We start from the raw sequence: 19,442 nt of genomic DNA, 5'->3' as shown, positions 1-19,442 counted from the left end.
GATTTGAATCACATTCCTGAGCCTTGTTCAGACCGCATCAAACCAGATTTGGGCTGGGTTTGGGCTGCCGTCAGAACAGGGCCAACAGGAATCCACACAAAAGAATGTATTCATGGTTTCTCTCCGCTCTTGAACACACTGACAAATAATAAGCTATATAAGATTATAGAGTTCGAAGAGAAGAATCAATAATCAAAGTATTTTGTGAAGATGGCCACCTGGTCTACCACCACCAGCGCCCACCGCCGTGCCAACAGCGACCACAACGACGGTGCTGCAGGCAGCAGCACCGCCGGCAAAGACCACGAGACGCTAGGCCAGTGCCCACCGCCGTACCGCGAATGAACAGCACCAACAACACGACCACCACCACCAGGAATGCCAGGTTCCAAAATGACTCATATGGTTTCATGACAGCTGCTGGTGTATTCCTAACAATTCCCTGTGCTGATGCAACTGAAGTGGCAAAAACTCTCAATGTCAATGGCAGTGTTTTTGGTGCAACAGTTAAAGAACAGGAGCTTGCTTCACTTTGGACCCACCTTTTTCTATCAAAGAACGCAAGGGTGCTAAATTTGACACACTACTTAAGGGTTTGGACATGTGCACAGTTGACGTTTTCTCCATTGTCCACTATTTCTTAAGGGCATTAATAACACTGCCAATGACAACATGCAGCATTGAATGCCTATTTGCCAATGACGACATGCAGCATTCAATGCCTATTTGCCCATGACGACATGCAGCATTGAATGCCTATTTTCCAGTGTTAACAGAGTCAAAACTGCACGCAGAAGTACAATGTCAACCTCTCGCCTAAATAGTCTGTCTCCTGGCGTTTGAGAGAGATTTAACTGACGGTTTGGACGACGATGCAATTATTGAAATTTTCAAGTCGTCTCATGCTGTAGACTAGAGGCTGCTATATGTTTGCAATGTATTTGATTTGTTAACTTTGCTGATGTAATTCCAAGTTTGAGAAAAAAACACATACATTGATTATACTCGCATATTGTATTTTATTCACGTTTCTCTTTCTTGCATTATGGTATTACGTTGCAATGGCTCTTTCTCGATAGACATATCGGCCGGTGTTGCACCCGACATTTTGCCCACCCTAAATGTAAATCCTGGATACACGCCTGAAAACTGAAGGGAAGTTTAGACAAAATACTCATTCACACATACACAAATACATACATACATACATACATACATACATGCATACATACATACATACATACATGCATGCATACAATACAGACAAATATACATAGTGTATACCAACAACCCATCAGTAGCCACCAAGCTCAGAACAGCCTCTTTATGGTAGAAATGGGCTACCCAAATGCCTTGCTACCTAGAGCTTTATACAGAGACACCTTGTGCACTGCAGACCAGTCTTCAGTGTCTCAGTCTACAGTAGAATACAGTGCTGAGAGGCCTTTGACACAGACAGAGGTGAGAGCACTGGAGAGTCCGCTCTGTACAATGATGAGACAGCAAAAACTGCTTGCTGAATGGACGTGGATTTAAAGGATTTTCATAGAATGCCTTTTGAATTAAACTCATTCTCAAAAGAGGTGAGAGCGAATGGGGGCAGCAAGCCAGGGAAAAAAAAAAAAGATTTAGAAGAAGAAGAAAGGTCAAGTCTCAAGCCTACAATTTCATGTTCAGCAGAAAGAATAAAAGAGAGAGATTGCATTGCCCATTACTATTTGATAAAAGTTTCAAACATGAGATTGTAACAACTTGCGGAGCACAGAAATACTGGCCCATGGATGCGATGTGGAGACGTGATGAACAAACACACAAACTCAAAAGCGAGATACTTTACAAAGTTAAGGCATCAGCATGCAGTTCTCTATGTGGCCAGTGAAGGGCGCTTTAACACCACACAGTAAGTCTGCTCAACCATGGTCCATCTCTACAGTTGAAATGGTCAAAGAAGGGGTAAAAGCACCAGACAGTCTTGGTTACGAGTCTTTTTGCAAATGACTTCCTTGGCGAATTTTGAACTTTTGAAATTTTGTCACTATTAAGTTGCTGTTTTCTATTTAGCTTGTATTGCAAGTGTTGGACTGGATTGGGTTCGGTAGGGTGCTTAGACATGGACAAGCATTTTTCTTGAGCAACTTTCACGAATTACCCGTTGTTTTACCAGAATGTAGGCCTCATCTTCCTTTCAAACACATTCCTTACATCCTGCTAGGTCTTGTCGTAAGTTTAGCTCTGTTAAACTAACTGTAGGCAGGAAAACAATGGCCCGTCATGAATCTGAAGCAGACACAATGCACCAGTCACATCCACAGATACAGCCTTTAAATACTAACATGACAAGTGGAAGTTCATTTAGCAGAAGCCGAGTAGCATATCCTGTATTCATCTTCCATCTGTTACCTAGATATGCAATTAATTTCACCATCGTCCACCAGAAATAACAAATAGCTAAATCGAACCCAATTTGAGACTATGAATAAGTGGGGGAAAAAAGTTTTGTAAAAGATTATTTTACAAAATAATTCACCTATGTCATGTATTTCAAAGCACTGGTTTTATAAATAAAAAATTCTAGTGGAATGCAATGTTTTTTTCTGTCAAATTGAATAGAGTGAATAACAGTCTGTATGTATGTTGTGGACTACATCTGTGCTCCTGATACTGGTAAATACTAATCCATGATTACATCTATTGTACTGTAACTGCAAGAAAACACTGTAAGGCTCCCAATACAGGACATTTACACTAAACAGCATAAGATTTTTTAACAATCTAACATCAAAAAGCGAAAACTAACAGATATGTCATGAGATCCTTTCAACCATAAACACATTTTCTTCTCATTATCCACTTCCAATAATATGGGTAACATGATAAAGTAAATAGTTTAATCATTGAGCCCGTGATATATATAATGCACTTTGATGTTCAAGTAGGGGACGGCAGAGTGGTTAAAGCGCGTACCACATAGGCTTTGATGCCTGACCGCATGTCCCGGGTTCGATTCCTGAGCCCGCTGCCAGATTTGCCGCGTGTCACTCCCCAATTTTCTCCCCCGTTTCCTGTCTCTCTCGACCGTCCTCGCAATAAAGGCTAAATGCCCGAAAACAAAATCTTTTTTAATTAATAAAAAATGAAATGTTCAAATAAATAATGACTACAACTTTCAAGTTAGTTGTGTACATTCATAATAAATGACAGCAAAGAATGTGTGTAATTCATCCGATCATTTATGTTAGCATAAATATAGGTGGGGTGGGTGCCACCCACAGCTAAACCAACATTTGAATAAAAATATATATAATTAAAAAAAATACTAAAGATTCTAGTTTTAAACTCAAAGAAAAAAAAAATGTTTTCATTTACAGACAAACGGGGATATTAGAGGGGCTGAAAATCCTAAATCCAGCTGAACAAAGGCATGTGTGAACTGGAAGCTACAGTGAATATACACACATGGGAGTTGAAGACTGAGAACAACAGAGGAGAGACACTGAACACAAAGTGAAGGTTTAGGAAAAAATGTGGAATATACACAATGGAAGCTGAAAAGAGAAAGCGCAGGGCTTTTACAACGCAACGAAATGAGGAATAGACGACAGAGAATTGCATTAAAATGGCTCCACCATTGTGTACCAAAGAGAAGGTGGCAGCACCTTTCCCCATAGACACCCCAAACACCCAGTGATAGGCACATACCTACCCCCAGGGAAGCGGTCGATACACACACGTACTGATATCACCAGGAGGACAGGATTCGCTCAATACCCACCACCCTGAACAGAGGGCGCGATCAATAAACACACACACATACAGGTGTCACCCTTGCTATCTAAAGAGAAGCCAATCAATGCTCACACACCGATATACCTGCACCAATCAGCTGTGTCTGTGTTCATATTCACTCTTCTCTGCCAGCTCTCTCATGTCTCTTTCACCTTGTTTAACCCATTCAAATAAGGGAAAGAGCATCTCTGTCATTTTAGATGTCTTTGGCTATTCAAAAATTTCAGATCTACAAGCTCATAGCGTGGCACTCTCTTGAAAAATCGTGATTTGATTGAATGGGTTAGCATACCCGGCCCTCTGCTCCATCACTGCTTCTTCTCTCTGTGCATCCCTTTACTACCCATGTCCAGCTCTCCATCACTGCCTGCTATTGGATCTGCTGTGCTCTACAACACTCTGCTCCTCTCTCTCTCCATGTCTATCTTCTCCACGTGTCTTCCCCTCTTATCCCTCCTTCACCTCTCTTGGATCCCGTACACAGCAGTGGCAATGTTTAGGTCTATAGAGAGCTAAATCTGGTGTGTTAATCTAACCCTTAATGAACCTTTACCGTCTAAGTGAGTCATGATCAGTCTTACAGCTCCGATATGTTGTACATTACAACTAGGGGAACAAGCTAGCCCTAAAGGTCTGCCCTAAAATGCTCACTTATGGTTTTCAACTATGACACATTAACCACTTTTAACCTGGTCTATCTAATTTGGGCATGTCATTAGAGTCGAAGATTTAAAAAAAGTTTAAAACCTTTTCAAGCATTTTCAAAAACATTCAACATTTTCAAATAATTCAAAAAAAGTTATAAAAAGTCTCATATCGCGATTCTTTGCAAGCTTGTAAATCGGTCATTTTTGTTATTCGGCGTGGTCAAAGGCTCTCCTAACATAAAAGTATGGTAAATTTGACTACAAAATGATGTTTCCTTGTCCTGGATAAGTGTCCAAAGCGAGAGGCTTCACTTCATGCAACAGCCAGTGGGTGGTGCTCTGGTCTTAATACAACACACCAGAACCCTGACAGCATCTCAAAAGGGGAAAAACTCATTGCAAGTGTGTATATGAGAGAGAGTGAGTGAGTGAGTGAGTGAGTGAGTGAGTGGGTGGGTGGGTGGGTGGGTGAGTGAGTGAGTGAGTGAGTGAGAGAGATCTTTGTCACACATTAATTCTGCCTGTATAAGACAGTATATGAATCTGCCTTTTCCTGCACCCCCCCACACACACACACACACACACACACACACACACACACACACCATCACTGTTCATCTTGCTCTCCTACTCTCCTCTAATGTTTCTTCCTCTCGGCCCCCTCTGCTCTTCAATCAGTTATTTTTTTTCCCCCCCGTGTCCATCCCTTCCTCTCCACATCCGTGATCATCCTCACTGTTGTCTCTGTGATTCTAGTCTTTGCTTTACATTTTCAACACCTGAATCCTCCTGCTTTGAGTTCCTCTCTTGAAAACACTGACCTTTAACCCTTTAAGACCTGAGGCCGATTCTACAAATGTCTTCTAAATCCTGAACAGTTTTCTGAAACACTTATGTAGCAATAATATCAGTGGTTCTCAAACTTTTTCATGTCAAGGACCACCAAAATTACAGTATGTATTTGGCCGCGGACCCCCCATCTCAAAATATTTTGTTCCAGGGACCCCCCCCCCAGAAGCAAAGATTTGAGTTACAAATGTTCGCCAACTCCAGCATCTCCATCCATCAACTACTTAAGTACTTTGTTAAACGGTGGATAGCGAAAATAGCTCATCCACAAGCTCACAACACGGCGATGTGCAGCGTTGTGAAATTGTAGATTTCACTATATTGTACATTAACTCTCTCAGTGCCAAGCCCTGAGTTATCCCGAGTTTTAGGGTTATACCCTCAGTGCCAGAACGAGAAATCCTGAGTTAAAAAAAAAAAAAAATGTTCAGAACCCAAGATATCATTATCTGAAGATTTGCAGCTCCATCCACTCTTTGTTTAACCTATAACTGTAAAAGGCTGTATCTCGCTTCCTAAGCACTTTTTTTTTACTTCAGTTCATGTTTTTGAAATTATTTCAATTTAGTTTTTTGTTCTATAATGATATTCCCAAAATGGAGACACCAGTTTGAAAGTGGTAAAAAAAACTCTGTCTGGTTTCCTAAAAGGTGATAACGGGGATGTGGGACAGAGTGCAGGAGGAGGTAGAGAGATGGGTGACGGATGGTGGTGGGCCATGCAGAGACCCATGCAGAGAGCCACAGTTTGGGTGTAAATAAATGAAAGGTGGGTGATGTTAGAGGAGATAGTAAAGGATTAGTCAAATATATCGTTGCTGTTGGGTGGGAAACCTTTTAAGTCCAAAACCGTTCCTTTATTATTTTAAAAAACTATTTAAAATAGTGAAAATAGCAGATCTACAAGCTCACAGCGCCTAGCCTCCTGAGGCCTTGTGGGCTTGTAGATCTGCTATTTTCACTACCTTTGTGCAACACTCTTGTGTGATGAAGTAGGGCATTAATTTACTAAAAAACATAAAAAGTTTGTGAAAATATGTGAAATATGGAGATACATGGTTTTCTGCCAAACAGCAGCGATATCCTTGGCTGCATTTGCACAGTTTCCATATTTAAATGTTTAAATGCAGGTTTGATGTGGAAGCATGCCCAAAACAATTCATATTACTTTCCACCACATTGGGCGGTTGTGGGCAGGTGCATAGCAAACGCTGGTGTGTGTGGCTGACATCAGAGCTGACCCATACTCCACTAGTGACCACGCTGAGCGCTACTTTGTTTTCCTCCAATGGCACTTTAGTTTGCTTCAGTACAGTAGCATGCACAGGGTGGGGGTGTGTGCGTGCGTGCAACCGTGCGTGCATGCGAGAGAGAGAAAGAGAGAGATGGAGGGCTGGGGGGGTCCAGAGGAACAGATAGTGCTTAAAACCTCACATTCTCCGAAAGCTGTCCTCCAAGCCAAAACCATTTACATGTATTATTTCATTTACTATTAAAATTTACAGAAGCCCAATGACCTGGAAATGTTACTGCTATCCACACCATTCATGGTGCTTGTGTGTGTGTGACAGTAGGTAGGCATCGTTTCTTAGTAATAAACCCAGAGCTTTGTGGTCTATACTCTGGTTTGGAAGAGTTTGTTAGCTAAGGACCAGGTGCAAGCAGACAATTCTCTCACGCACGCACGCACACACACACACACACACACACACACACACACACACACACACACACACACACACACACACACACACACACACACACACACACACACACACACACACACACACACACACACACACACACACACACACACACACACACACACACACACACACACACACACACACACACACACACACACACACACACACACACACACAATAAATGGACCCAGTAGCAGGGAGGTCTGACAGAATGCCTTTTCACACCTGGCTGAGCCCAGCGGAAGGTGACAGAGTCACATCTCCCAAAGCGAACACACACGCGTGCACGCCCACAAACACACGTACACACACACACCTCACATTGGGGAGTTCAGGGTCATAAGCAGCATCATGAATAAAATGAGGCTGTCTTAAACAGAAGGAGCCCTGTGAGGTGTGTGTGTGTGTGTGTGTGTGTGTGTGTGTGTGTGTGTGTGTGTGTAAGAGAGTAAGAGAACGTATGTGTGTAGGCCCCTAACCCCCACGCCAGTTTGGATCTGTAACGACCTTCTGTTCCCGTGCTTAAATGGTTTAAATACTTCAATTAGACCTGGGTCACAATCCACCACCCGTTAAAGCACAGTCCAACACACACGCATACACACACACACGTGAGTGCGTGCACAACCAAACACACCTATTCTAGATGCACATATGCCCTCATTCTCTCATCAACATGAATTATCTTCTGGTCGGTGGCTGGAAATGGAATTCTCCTAAGAAATGTACACCACCCCCCCGACCCCCGAATAACAAATAAATGTAATTCCATTTCTCTCCCTTTCTTTCTCTCTCAAACATTGAAGCGTATATGCCTTCTCCCATTCATGCCTCCCTCCCTCCATATCTCCTGTCGTGCTAGCCTAGCTAACGATGCTGCCTTTTCATTAGACAGCCTCTGCTAATTAATCTCCATAGAGGAGAGTGACAGACAGACAGACCTCCCCCGTCTACACGCACACCAACACTCCTTCCCTCTCTCTCTCCCTCAGTCTCTCGTCCCGCGTGGCGTTGGCAGCCCATTTCATGCTTTATCACGTCTTTTAATTGACAAACAAGCTGCTCTTTTCTCTTAGGCTGAGGTCTATATCACCACTTCGTTCAGGCGCAAGCGCACGCACACACGCACACACACACACACACACACACACACACACACGATAATGCATCTTTAAAGATGCGTTGGAAACAACAAGGAAATGTCATGATCCCCTCTGACATACTGTATGACTTTCCAATGTTTTCTACATGCTGACAGACTGTGTTAAAGCACACATCCATATGTGTAGGTTTGGAGTGTGTGCATATGAGAACAGGGTCTGGGGTCAAACTATAGGACACAAAAATGAACAAGTTTCTCACTCGTCTCCTGGAGGTAAAGGTCAATACCAATCATGACCAACATATTGATTTTGAGTTGAGAGTTTCATCTGGGCTCTCCGTCTTTGAGGATCACACTGGTTTAAGTCTCTTCCTCCAATTTCCCATTAAATGATAAGTGCTCTTTTTTCCCTGTTCCAACTTTATTCTGCCTAGTCCTGTACTTCATGGTGATTAGTTATGATCAACATCGCATCACTTCCTTCAATGCTAGACTGTATGTTCACTACAATCCTTCACACTGGTTAGTTTCAATTTTGTTTATGATTTCTCAATTCTCAAGAAATACAGACTAACAAGGTTCTGTTAATCAGTTACTACTCTTGATAAAGAGTGTCATAAACCAACCACCCTTACCACAGATGAATTGCTAATATTGAAGACATTCTGACTCTCAATATGCAAAAAAACATCACAAGAGGTGTCATTGGTTAAAGCTGGCCAAGATTCAGTCCAAGTACAGCAATGTTTCTTTTGTTTTTCCTTTTTATTTGATTGTTTGTATTCTTGTATTGATCATTATTTACGATTCATAATCTTACCCATTGTTCAAATATTCCCGCACCAGTGTTCATTTTGACAAGTTTTAGCTTTAATCCCATTTAGTCATACCATCTGCAATTTGTTTGTCAAAATATAAATTACTACAATGAAATGGTATGTATATAGTTTTTACTAAAATAGGCTACATTCATTTTTGTTCCACTCTTGTCGCATTTATTTCCATAGTAATACAACTACATTTAGTACATTCATAGTTTGTGGGCGGTAAATTGGCACATTCCAGTTATGTACAGGCACTAACCAAATATCCCGCCAGTGCTGAGATTAGTGTGAAGCTAGGTCCCTACAGATAGAACATGTGCGGAGTCCTCGCCACTTGGCACAATGCCAGTCAAGTCGGGAATGCACTTGGCCTAGACCGTTTTTGAGTATGTTGCTAGGCAACCAAAATAAACTGGTTTTAGTCCATGAATGACAAGGTGCTACACTCTCTTCATTTAATCCTTTGTTTAAAGGTTAAAAACTGATGTAATGGTCACCGTAGAATAATATCAGAAATATACAAACGATGAGCGACTTTGTTCAAGCAAACACATGGGTAAGAGTTAACAAGTAGAGGAATAAGGACTAAATAGTTTATCAAAGTAAAGAAGGAAATAGGTAGCCAGCTAATTTGAAGTAAATGGGTAGGTAACTTGTAGAGGCTGTGGAGACAATACATTTCCCTCAAAATTATTTATTGTGAAAATATGTTTGTCACATTAATCATTTCCAATGCTGGTATCCCCACTTCATTGGAAAGCTGTTTCCACGAGAGAGCTTTCCACCTCAAAGACAAATAATATAGTTCTGGGAAACCAGTAACTTCCTAAATGAGTTTATCCTGCATATTCCCTACAGGACATCCCATTTCTTACTCTTGACCAGGTGAAGTGCGTGAATAGAAGGTATGGATGGGGTAAAACTTGTATTCAGTTATGAATTGCGATTGATTTCTTTTGGTCAGCTACCCCAGTAGCTTGCTAACCTCATTCATTTCCATTAGCATTGTTACAAAACACTATCAATCTTCAAGAGGACATTTCAAAAGGTTTTTCAAACATTTGAAAAGAATCTTGGTACTGTATGTGCCATATTAAACATAAAAAAAGAATGTAATATAATAAACTAAAGTATCACTTTAAAGGTTAGTTTCCCATAATCTTACTCAAAGGAACTACTGTAAAATGTAAGAGAACATCCATATTTGTAGTAAATGCCTATAATAGATGACTATAATCTATGTCCCTTAACCACTTACGCCCTATGAAAAGTTTCTCCTATAATGACATGCCCAAAATCGAGATGCCAGGATTAGTGGTTAAACATAATTTGTTCAATTCTTTGTTTTTATTAATTTATAACAAATTCTGTGCACAAATGCACCCTAAAGAGACTCTCCCTCTTGGCCGTGCACACAAGAGTACGTGCTTGCAGATGAGACGCAACATTATCAGTAGCAACTTACTAAAAGCAGAAGTCATTTAAAAGCAAGGAGACAGGGAGATGCACTAAAGTTTACCAGAATTAATCTTTGGATGCTGTTAATAAGACAAACTGGCAGCATTCCATTGTATTACCTGTTTTATATAACGAGACGCAACTCAATGTTAAAAGATGTGCATCTGGCATGTTTACAATGGTAAACAATTAAAAACCACAGTGTTGCCTGCACGGCCCCTGAGCACAGAGACAGGAAGAATTTTTAATACCCTTAGCTGAGTATTCCACTAATGTTTACTGTGATGCAATTACATCTAAAATGTGCCAGAATTATTTTGTCCAAATGTGTTAAATATCATTTTAAGATGACTTTCAAATGGTAACATTAAAAAGGGGTTGCGCTTCTAAACATTCTTTGATATTTTAGTCTTGGCAAATCAAATTAATATGCTGGATGAATCGCTGTTCCGTTTAAACATTTCCATATTATTAGTGAACGTTTTAGTTACCAAAAAACTCTTTGCCACTGAAAATGTTCATCAAAGATATGGTAGGGTATATACTATATACTCGACTGTATATTGGTGTCATGTCTTATTAATAATTTATAGACTGCACCCATAAAACTGATGTACATACTGTTTATAAAAATAAGCAGTCTCACAAAGTGAGAATGCATGCCAAGCATCAAAGCTGTAATGAGGTCACAGAATGACAATTTCCATTCACACGTTTATGGGCTACAATAGATTTGTTCAGCGAGCACAGTGCAGAAAACTTGAAAGAAAATTCCTCCTACATTAGGGCCCTTGTGTACTTTGTGCTAAATGCTTCATCCAAAATACAATACAACTGCAGCCTCCTCCAAACTATTGTGTTTGTTTACACTGACCAAATTTCAACTCATTGACTTTCACTGACTTGGGCACGATTAGAATCTCCATCTCCTAATTATGTAGAACTATAATATTGTAGATCCATGCACATTACATTTTCTTGATACCTACATGTGCATGGTATGGGGAATTATATGCGCAACGTAAAGGAATTAAAAGTCTATAAACCGTGTTCAAATGGATGCTTAAACCAATGCTGAACTTTGGTTGAACCTTGGGTTGGGTATGATATATATTATTAATATAAAATATCTTCGATGATCTTTAACTGATGCCCCAGTGCTCTGTGATCCACGTGAACAAAAAAACGAGAGCCGGGGTGTTCCTTTTAAATGCGAAGATCTGAGTTTGAATCCGACTGCCATCTTGACAGACATGCGAGAGCCCTCAGTGTCCCGTCTAAAAAACGTGGCCTGATACTTTTAGCCTTGCTAGCAGTGAGGCTCAAGGATGTCAAAGCTGGTCTGACACAATTTCTAAACTATCTTAAAATCTGAAGGCTGGATTGCCATAAAACGTGCTGAGCAGAACCCCTGACCATCAATGACCCCATGACCTTGCCTCTAGTGCCACACTCTGCAGAAGAAAAAAAAAATCTATATAAAAGTGTGATTTTGAGTGTTACATTTTGTCACTCGTGGAACATAGAAGGACCAGATAAAGATGATCAACCATGTTTGGACTATATCATGGCCGGGAACTGCGGGAAGCCTTACAAACCAAGGTTCTACCAAAGTTCAATATCACTTTAAAGTGAAGTCTAGGAAGTGTCACACTCACCGTGATGTGGTACTGCCTCCAGATCTCTGGACACGCCTGAAGATAGACAGAAAAACATATTAGTCAGACAAAGAGAAGATTGGATACATACACAATCAGTGATGACCACATGCACACTTAGCGTGAAAAGAATAAAACACTTTATTGACATACAATCAAAAGCAATATATCTCCTTTAAAAGCGCCAACATGGATAGTACCACAAAAAGCCGAAGCTTGTTTCCATTGTCAACCTGAGTAAAGAGAGAGGGACAAGATTGTCTATTGTCTAGGGTTGAACTGAGACAGAAAGGGGTTAGAGAACGCAACAATGCCGTTATTTTCTCTGGTGTGCGTGTGTGTGTGTGTGTGTGTGTGTGTGTGTGTGTGTGTGTGCGCGTGTGTGTGCCTCTACTGAGTGTGTGATAGAAGTCTAGCAGAGACACAATGAGGGGGAAACCATTAGTTAACGCTGAGAGAACTGATTCTTATCACAGAGTGAGGAAGAGTGGAGGAACATAGATAGAGATGAGAGAGAGAGAGAGACAGAGACAGAGAGAGATGAAAACAGAATCAGCCAGACAGGAGATGGAGAGGGATAGAAATGGAGGACAAGTGGAGGGAATTAATAAGTCCATTCATGGTCGCCTGCCTGACCCTCAAGTCACTGTCTTTTTCCTTTTCTCACTTCACCTGTACACCCCATTCCTCTCCTCTCCCCCCCTCTCCCGTCAAATCAGTCAGTCTTTTATTCAGCCAGACAGACAGTCATTTATTCAGCCAGCCAGTCAGTCAGTAAGTCAGTCAGTCAGTCAGTCAGTCAGTCATTCAGTCAGCCAGCCAGCCCTTCAGTCATTTAGTCAGTCATCCAGTCAGTCAGCGAGTTATTCAGTCACCCAGTAATTCAGTCACTGGTTCTGTCCTGGTGTGGCTAAAGCATTATCCCTGGGGCTTGTCCACGGTGTTCCCTAAGCGTTGACATCCTCCCTCAGCCATCGTCACTTCCCACTGGGAAATTGAAAATGCCGCAGTCGCTGCAGGCAACGAGATTTATCTACTTACACACCTACTGAGAGAGAAAAAGGGAGGGAGAAGGAGAGAGAGCGAGAGAATTCATGCAGGCGAGAGAACAGTATTACACAATAGTATTGTGTGCAATACCTCGCTGTTGTCTTGCAATTGCAATCGCAGTTAATACAGAAATATAAAACTGTTCTGATCTTAAGTCTGCAATCTATGAAACAAATTCAGCCACTTCAACCGCAGCATTTCAGAAACAAATATTAATTTTGATATTTCAACACTTCTGCTTGTGCCTGTCTATACCTTCACCTTCTCTCTCATCCATATCTTTCCTTTTTGACCCCCCCCCCCATCCCCTCCCTCCCTCCCTCCCTCCCTCCCTCCCTCCCATTTCTCTCTCTCCTCTGCTCCCTCCTGCCTCCCCTCTCCTTCAGACCGCTGGAGTAGTGGGTTGTTGTCGAGGGCGACAGGCGAGGCGGGCGACACACTCGCGCTCCGTCAACCGTCTGTCTTTAATGAGAGACACAGAAAGACCCAGGGGACAGAGACCTGATTCTCTCTTTCTTTCTCTCTCTCTCTCTCTCTCTCTCTCTCTCTCTGACTGACACACACATACATATACACACACACACACACACACACACACACACTCACACTCATACAATATAAAGTGAAACACTGAGAATGCACAGACAAAAAAAAGGATAATTACAAAACAACGTTTGTATACAGGTGAAAAGTGAAAACAAGAAGAAGCGTGAAGAAAAAGATGCATGCAAGGATGCTCTGTGGAAGAAATGAGAGAGAGAGAGAAATGAGACTGCGTGTGTCCTGGTCTCCCCTCTAGTGTTCACCTGGTTACTCATCCATTACACAGAGCACAGTACATGACTGACTGACAGGGAGAGGGGAGAGAGAGAGAGAGAGAGAGAGAGAGAGAGAGAGAGAGAGAGAGAGAGAGAGGAGAGAGAGAGAGAGAGAGAGAGAGAGAGAGAGAGAGAGAGAGAGAGAGAGAGAGAGAGAGAGAGAGAGAGAGAGAGAGAGAGAGAGAATGATATGACGGAATGAGCAGAGGGAATGATAAAAACACATGCATGCACACACACCCACACACAGTTTCTATTCCATGGCATTAGTGTAAATGGGCAGGATAATGAACGTTGCGGTGAGATAATTGTCATTGATGGTCATTAGATTCACCCTTCAGCACATGCACACACACACAGACAGCTGGAATATGTAGCATGGCAGAGACATAACTAAGCTGTAATTGTTGAAGTGTATCAATTAATGTGAACAGCAGCGTGAGCTGACCCTTGGTCTCTCATTTTCAAGAATACAGGGGATAGGGAGTTGCAGGGGGGAAAATACTTATATTTTATATATTGTGATATAGTAGATGAGGCGTTTCAACTGTTGAGCCTTTCCTTCCTGCTTCCATTTTGAAATCCCTATATTTACATCAATTGCAAATTAATGGAAAAAATCACAAAAGTGACAAAAAAAACTAGCATGCTCTGTAGGAGGCGAGCCATCTATAAGAGGGTCTGTGTGTGTGTGTGTGTGTGTGTGTGTGTGTGTGTGTGTGTGTGTGTGTGTGTGTTAAGCTGTGCGGGGCTAATCCCGCAAACCGCTGGACTGATCAGCGCCAAATTTCTTGTGCACGCTGCCAGTAGGCCAAGGATGTAGGTCCTTGCAGTGGACATATTTTTTATTTAAATATTTTACTTTTATTTTACGATGGAAGTCAATGGGGCTTGGTGGGGCTGAAACTGTGCTCTAAATTGGGAGTCCCATGTCATAGATATGTCATAGATGACTGACGTTATAGATTGGCCGCATGGAAGTCTGAAATCCACTTGAAGCCACACCGTTATCTGACCCCATCTTGTCGTTTTAAATCCTAGTGTAAGAAACAAAACAAAAGCAGTAAGTGATACTCACATCCAGGTAGTGTCCGGTAATGCCACAAGCGGTGACATTGTTTGTGCCAGTAAGCCCTCTCAGAACACGACTCATAGAGATGCCCCGGCAGACCACAGTTATTGCAGTGCTTATTGGGACAGTCATATGAATTGTGGCCTGAGCTGCCACACAGGAAGCAAACCACCTTCTGTGTGCACAAAAACCACAAACACACACAAATGACCGTATTATAAAGACTGTCGACAGAAATCAATGCAGATTGTAGAATTTATTTGTGTTTTGTTGGGCTAGTGTGTGCTTGTGCGTGTTGTGTGTATGTTGAACCTTGGGTGTGGGGCAGGTCTTGAGAGATGTCCCGTCTTGTTGCAGTTATGACAGGTGACATTCTTGTCAACAAAGTATCGGTTGGAACCAGCCCCACGGTTTCCCAGCAGCCTTAGACCGGCAACTTTGTTACAGATCTGTGCCTAAAGCAAACAATTCATGCACCATTACACAGTAAATCCTCACCAACTCCGGGAGTGTACAAATGTGACCAAATGGATCCGTAAGGGTCCATTTGGTTACATTTTTATACTCTCCGGGTTCAAATGGATAAATGAACACAGAGGATTCCACTTTGTATATGCGTGGCCTGATTGGCTAACCAGCAAATCAGAATAAAGATGCATATCATGTACTCACAGCATCATCCGTTTAAATCTCAATCTCACTTTTAATGACTGTGATGCACTGAAACAAAGGCATTGTCATTCTCTCTCTCTCTCTCTCACACTTACACTGTTTCTCCACAGCACACCATCTTATAAAGCAAAAACGCCATCAACTCTTTTCTTTATAGGTTATTATTATTAACATATCAATGTAATTATAATGTGCCTAGTGCCTACCATTTACAACCTCAGATTAACAAAACATTTACCCTGTTACAATTAAAATAGCATGTGTGCAATTTGTGCAATTGAAATAATAAAGGAAGAAAAAGGTTTTGAGCCCATCAGCCATGAGCCATCATGCTATAGCACAGAGTAGCCCAAACAGGAACAAAGTGTCCTATAGAGCTGTTACTCCCCACCTACCTTTCTATCTTTGTTAGACACCGACCATCTGACTCCTCCACCATCACCACCACCACAACCACCAACATCTGGAAAGGAAGACGAAGGATAAGAACATGTTGGAAAAATGTCCTCATTCAGATGTCTTTTCATAGTATCCCTTTAGGATAGTCTGTTGTCACACTACTGCTTTTTTGAAGCTTTCAGTTAAGCTTGTTCTGTTTGAATGTACTCATGACAGTAAAAAACAGTTCAAAAAGATCTATTTTATTTTCGGGTGAATTAATCACAAACAAAGTGTGTAAGGACCTTTAACCACTTAAACCCCCTAGTCGTGAAACGGACTTGAGTTACAAATCTCTTCGCCAAAAATAGCTGATCTACAAGCTCAAAACGCGTTGCATCTGCTATTTGGGGTGAATGTACCCCCCAGAATAGGCATGGTGGGGTTCAGTGGTTAATTAAGTGGTTAATTGACATTAACTATATTTTGGGCTTTAAAATGTTTGCCTGAAACCTTTATGTTCGACTTGATGCTGCTTCCCTATTAAAATCTTTGAATTATGAACGGGAGGTTGCCTAAAAAACGGCGGTGTAAACATGACCAAGGATTAGCTCAGATTAACATCTATGTTTGCTATTGGAGGACATCAGAGAAAAGGAGAGAACAACTCACAAAAACGTAAGCCCTGAGAAGTAAATTCACCATTCCCTCTGAGACACACACGCAAAGACATGCCCATGCACACAAACGTACAAAAATACACACACACACCGCTGTCACAGTAGCAGCACATCTGTATGAGTGGCACTAACAGCGCCCTGAGGGAAAGCACTGTATTCTCCTCAGGCCCACGGAACTGTAACTGACAACAACAAACCTCACGTGTACATGCACGCACACACAGATGTGTACCCAACATACATTTAGTGCTGATACCCATGACTCACACACCAACATGCTACCCAGTACCCACACATGCATACACACACACACACACACACACACACACACACACAGACAGACACACCCACGCATCAACTGCTGCGATTAGCAGGTTGACAGTCTTTAGCCTTTGGACAAACAAAAAGACACAGCCTTGAGCCATAATCAAACATTACACTCTCCTTTCCACCTATTCCGCTCACTGTTGCATTGCCTCTCTCTATCTAGACACTTATCGCTATTCTGTGCAGCTTTCAAGCCTAATTTATACTTTGCCGTATGACCGCCCGCTTGCGAAAAATGACTGGTATTTGACTGAAAACTAGTATTCCATTTAGTTTAAGAAGTCAGCACCTCTCAATCTAATTAAAATGGACATCTCTCTCTCTCTCTGTGTGTGTATATATATATACAGTATATATATAAAAAATCACACCCTGTGTGAAGTGGGCGGTGTATTCCTAGCTAATCACAATACTGAATGGAGTCAACCAATCATGTACAAAAGATAAATACATTTATTGAAACACTCTTTATGATGGACGAAACCATAACTCGAAAAAAACCAAGTTTGGTTTTTTTCGAGTTATGGTTGCTTATATAGGGCTATGCACATGTGTCATGTGACACTGGCCAATCACAGTCCTGAATAGACTGTGATTGGCCAATCACAGCGCAGGATAATTCTACAAATTTCCTGGGCCCAGATCTCAGCGCAGGAAAATGTACATTTTTCCAAATCTCACTTATAGGGGCGGTTTCACCGCCCAAAAACACACTGTACAGACAGACAGACAGACATTACCGGACTGTACCCTAGGGATGATGCGGCGGCTGCCCAGTCAGAACTCAACATGTCAAACATGGATGAAAACTGTTGGCCAAACAGGGTTGCTATGGATGATGTTGTAAAGTTCACAGCCGAAGAGACTTTATCTGGGTGCAAAGGAACCAAAGCACGGAGTGGAAAACGGACACCTTTTACAGTTCAATGAATGGCTGCGTACCAACCAGGGTGAAGCTCACCAGCTACACTTGCTCTGTTCTCAGCCAACGTCATCCCCACACTGTCAGAAAATCCCATTTTGTTCACCGGCGTAGTTACTCACTTCCACTACAGTAATGTTAATCTATTTATTAAATCAAAGTGATGATCAAATGCTATTTTATCAGTGACTTGTGAATAAAGAAGGCTATGGGTATGTGATAATTGAATTCATATTCATTCATATAAATCTTAATATAATCTCTAATGTACTCACTCTATTTAAAATAATAGTTTCTAACAATCATCGTTTTGAAACATCATCACGTTACCAGTCCAAATAAGGGTATTTATGTCACAGAGGATTTCATAAGTCGGCGCGAAAGAAAATAATCGCTTTGCGTTTGCAACTTAATCTTAGCAGTTTATAAAGGCATATGATAATATATTCTATTTCACAAGACATAGTGCTTGTGCACAATATAACTGAATTGGCTGAAATGGCTCAAACAAGTCTTATGTTTATTTTCAAGTCGGGCTGTTTCAGCTGGGGGTAATATCCCAATCGTAGCATCGATGCCAAAGAGCACAGCAACCGTACGTTACTGATCACATGACCCCAAAAAAACTCTCATGTATATACATGACATAGTTTAATGTTGAAAATGAGAGGTATTCCCCTTTAAGAATTCAAGGAAAGGTATTAATAAAGCCACAGCAGGACTTTTATAGGTTTTAATGCAAAGCACAAAGGCTCTTTTACATTTTCATTATGATTGTGATGTTAACACTTTGTTGGGCCGTTTGAGTGTAATTAGGAGAGAAAACGCTGATGAGAATGTCAAAAAATTGAAACTGGAACTCATATAGACAAAATAAATGTGGGCTGCCTGTGATGACCGGGCCAATCAAAACGTTATTTTTCAAAGAATAATAATCTGTACGTAACTCATATTCACAAGTATACAAGTGCAACGGGTATTGCATAAGCAGGTGGGGCATGCATTCTACCTTGCACCGTTTCCGACTCAAGTGCCCACTGCCCACTGGCACTCGGGATTTCAAATGTATGTAATGTGGATCTACATGACACTGCTGTTTGACAGCATGTGACAGGTTTCAAACATTTATTTTCAATGTCTTACTGGCATGAGCTGATTGCATGTAGTAGGTATCTTGCTTTTACATTCTAGCAATAATCTGCTTGTGTGTGTGTGTGTGTGTGTGTGTGTGTGTGTGTGTGTGTGTGTGTGTGTGTGTGTGTGTGTGTGTGTGTGTGTGTTGTGTGTTGGGGGGGGGGGGGCTTCACACTATCACAAAGGAGAATAGGGTTCCTTCAGCAGTTGTGTCAGTCTCTGATGCGCACAATAAAATCTAAAAAGTTCATTTATCCATTTGTAACTCTACAAATATAACCAAATGGACAGAATGTATACACGCTCAGCGTTAAATGAACACTCCGGATTTGACTGTGTGCAGCCAGCACTCGCCTACCA

General features: G+C 41.5%; 1 protein-coding gene across 2 annotated transcripts in view; it reads right to left on the bottom strand.

The window, feature by feature from the left end:
* zcchc7 (zinc finger, CCHC domain containing 7) overlaps window positions 1-19,442 on the bottom strand; it is a 60,709-nt gene that overhangs the window by 11,465 nt on the left and 29,802 nt on the right. For both annotated transcript variants that reach the window (XM_080414736.1, XM_080414737.1), the window contains exons 4-7: window positions 16,037-16,104; window positions 15,282-15,424; window positions 14,976-15,144; window positions 12,030-12,065 (exon numbers count right to left, since the gene is read on the bottom strand). In XM_080414736.1, the coding sequence (XP_080270862.1) occupies window positions 12,030-12,065; window positions 14,976-15,144; window positions 15,282-15,424; window positions 16,037-16,104 (416 nt within the window). The remainder of the gene's footprint in view (window positions 1-12,029; window positions 12,066-14,975; window positions 15,145-15,281; window positions 15,425-16,036; window positions 16,105-19,442) is intronic.

Source organism: Gymnoscopelus braueri (genome assembly GCF_963280865.1).
Source record: "Gymnoscopelus braueri genome assembly, chromosome: 2".
NCBI classification, from domain to species: domain Eukaryota; kingdom Metazoa; phylum Chordata; class Actinopteri; order Myctophiformes; family Myctophidae; genus Gymnoscopelus; species Gymnoscopelus braueri.
The sequence above is the reverse complement of the archived record's forward strand: the minus strand, read 5'-3'. Positions and strand labels throughout refer to the sequence as shown.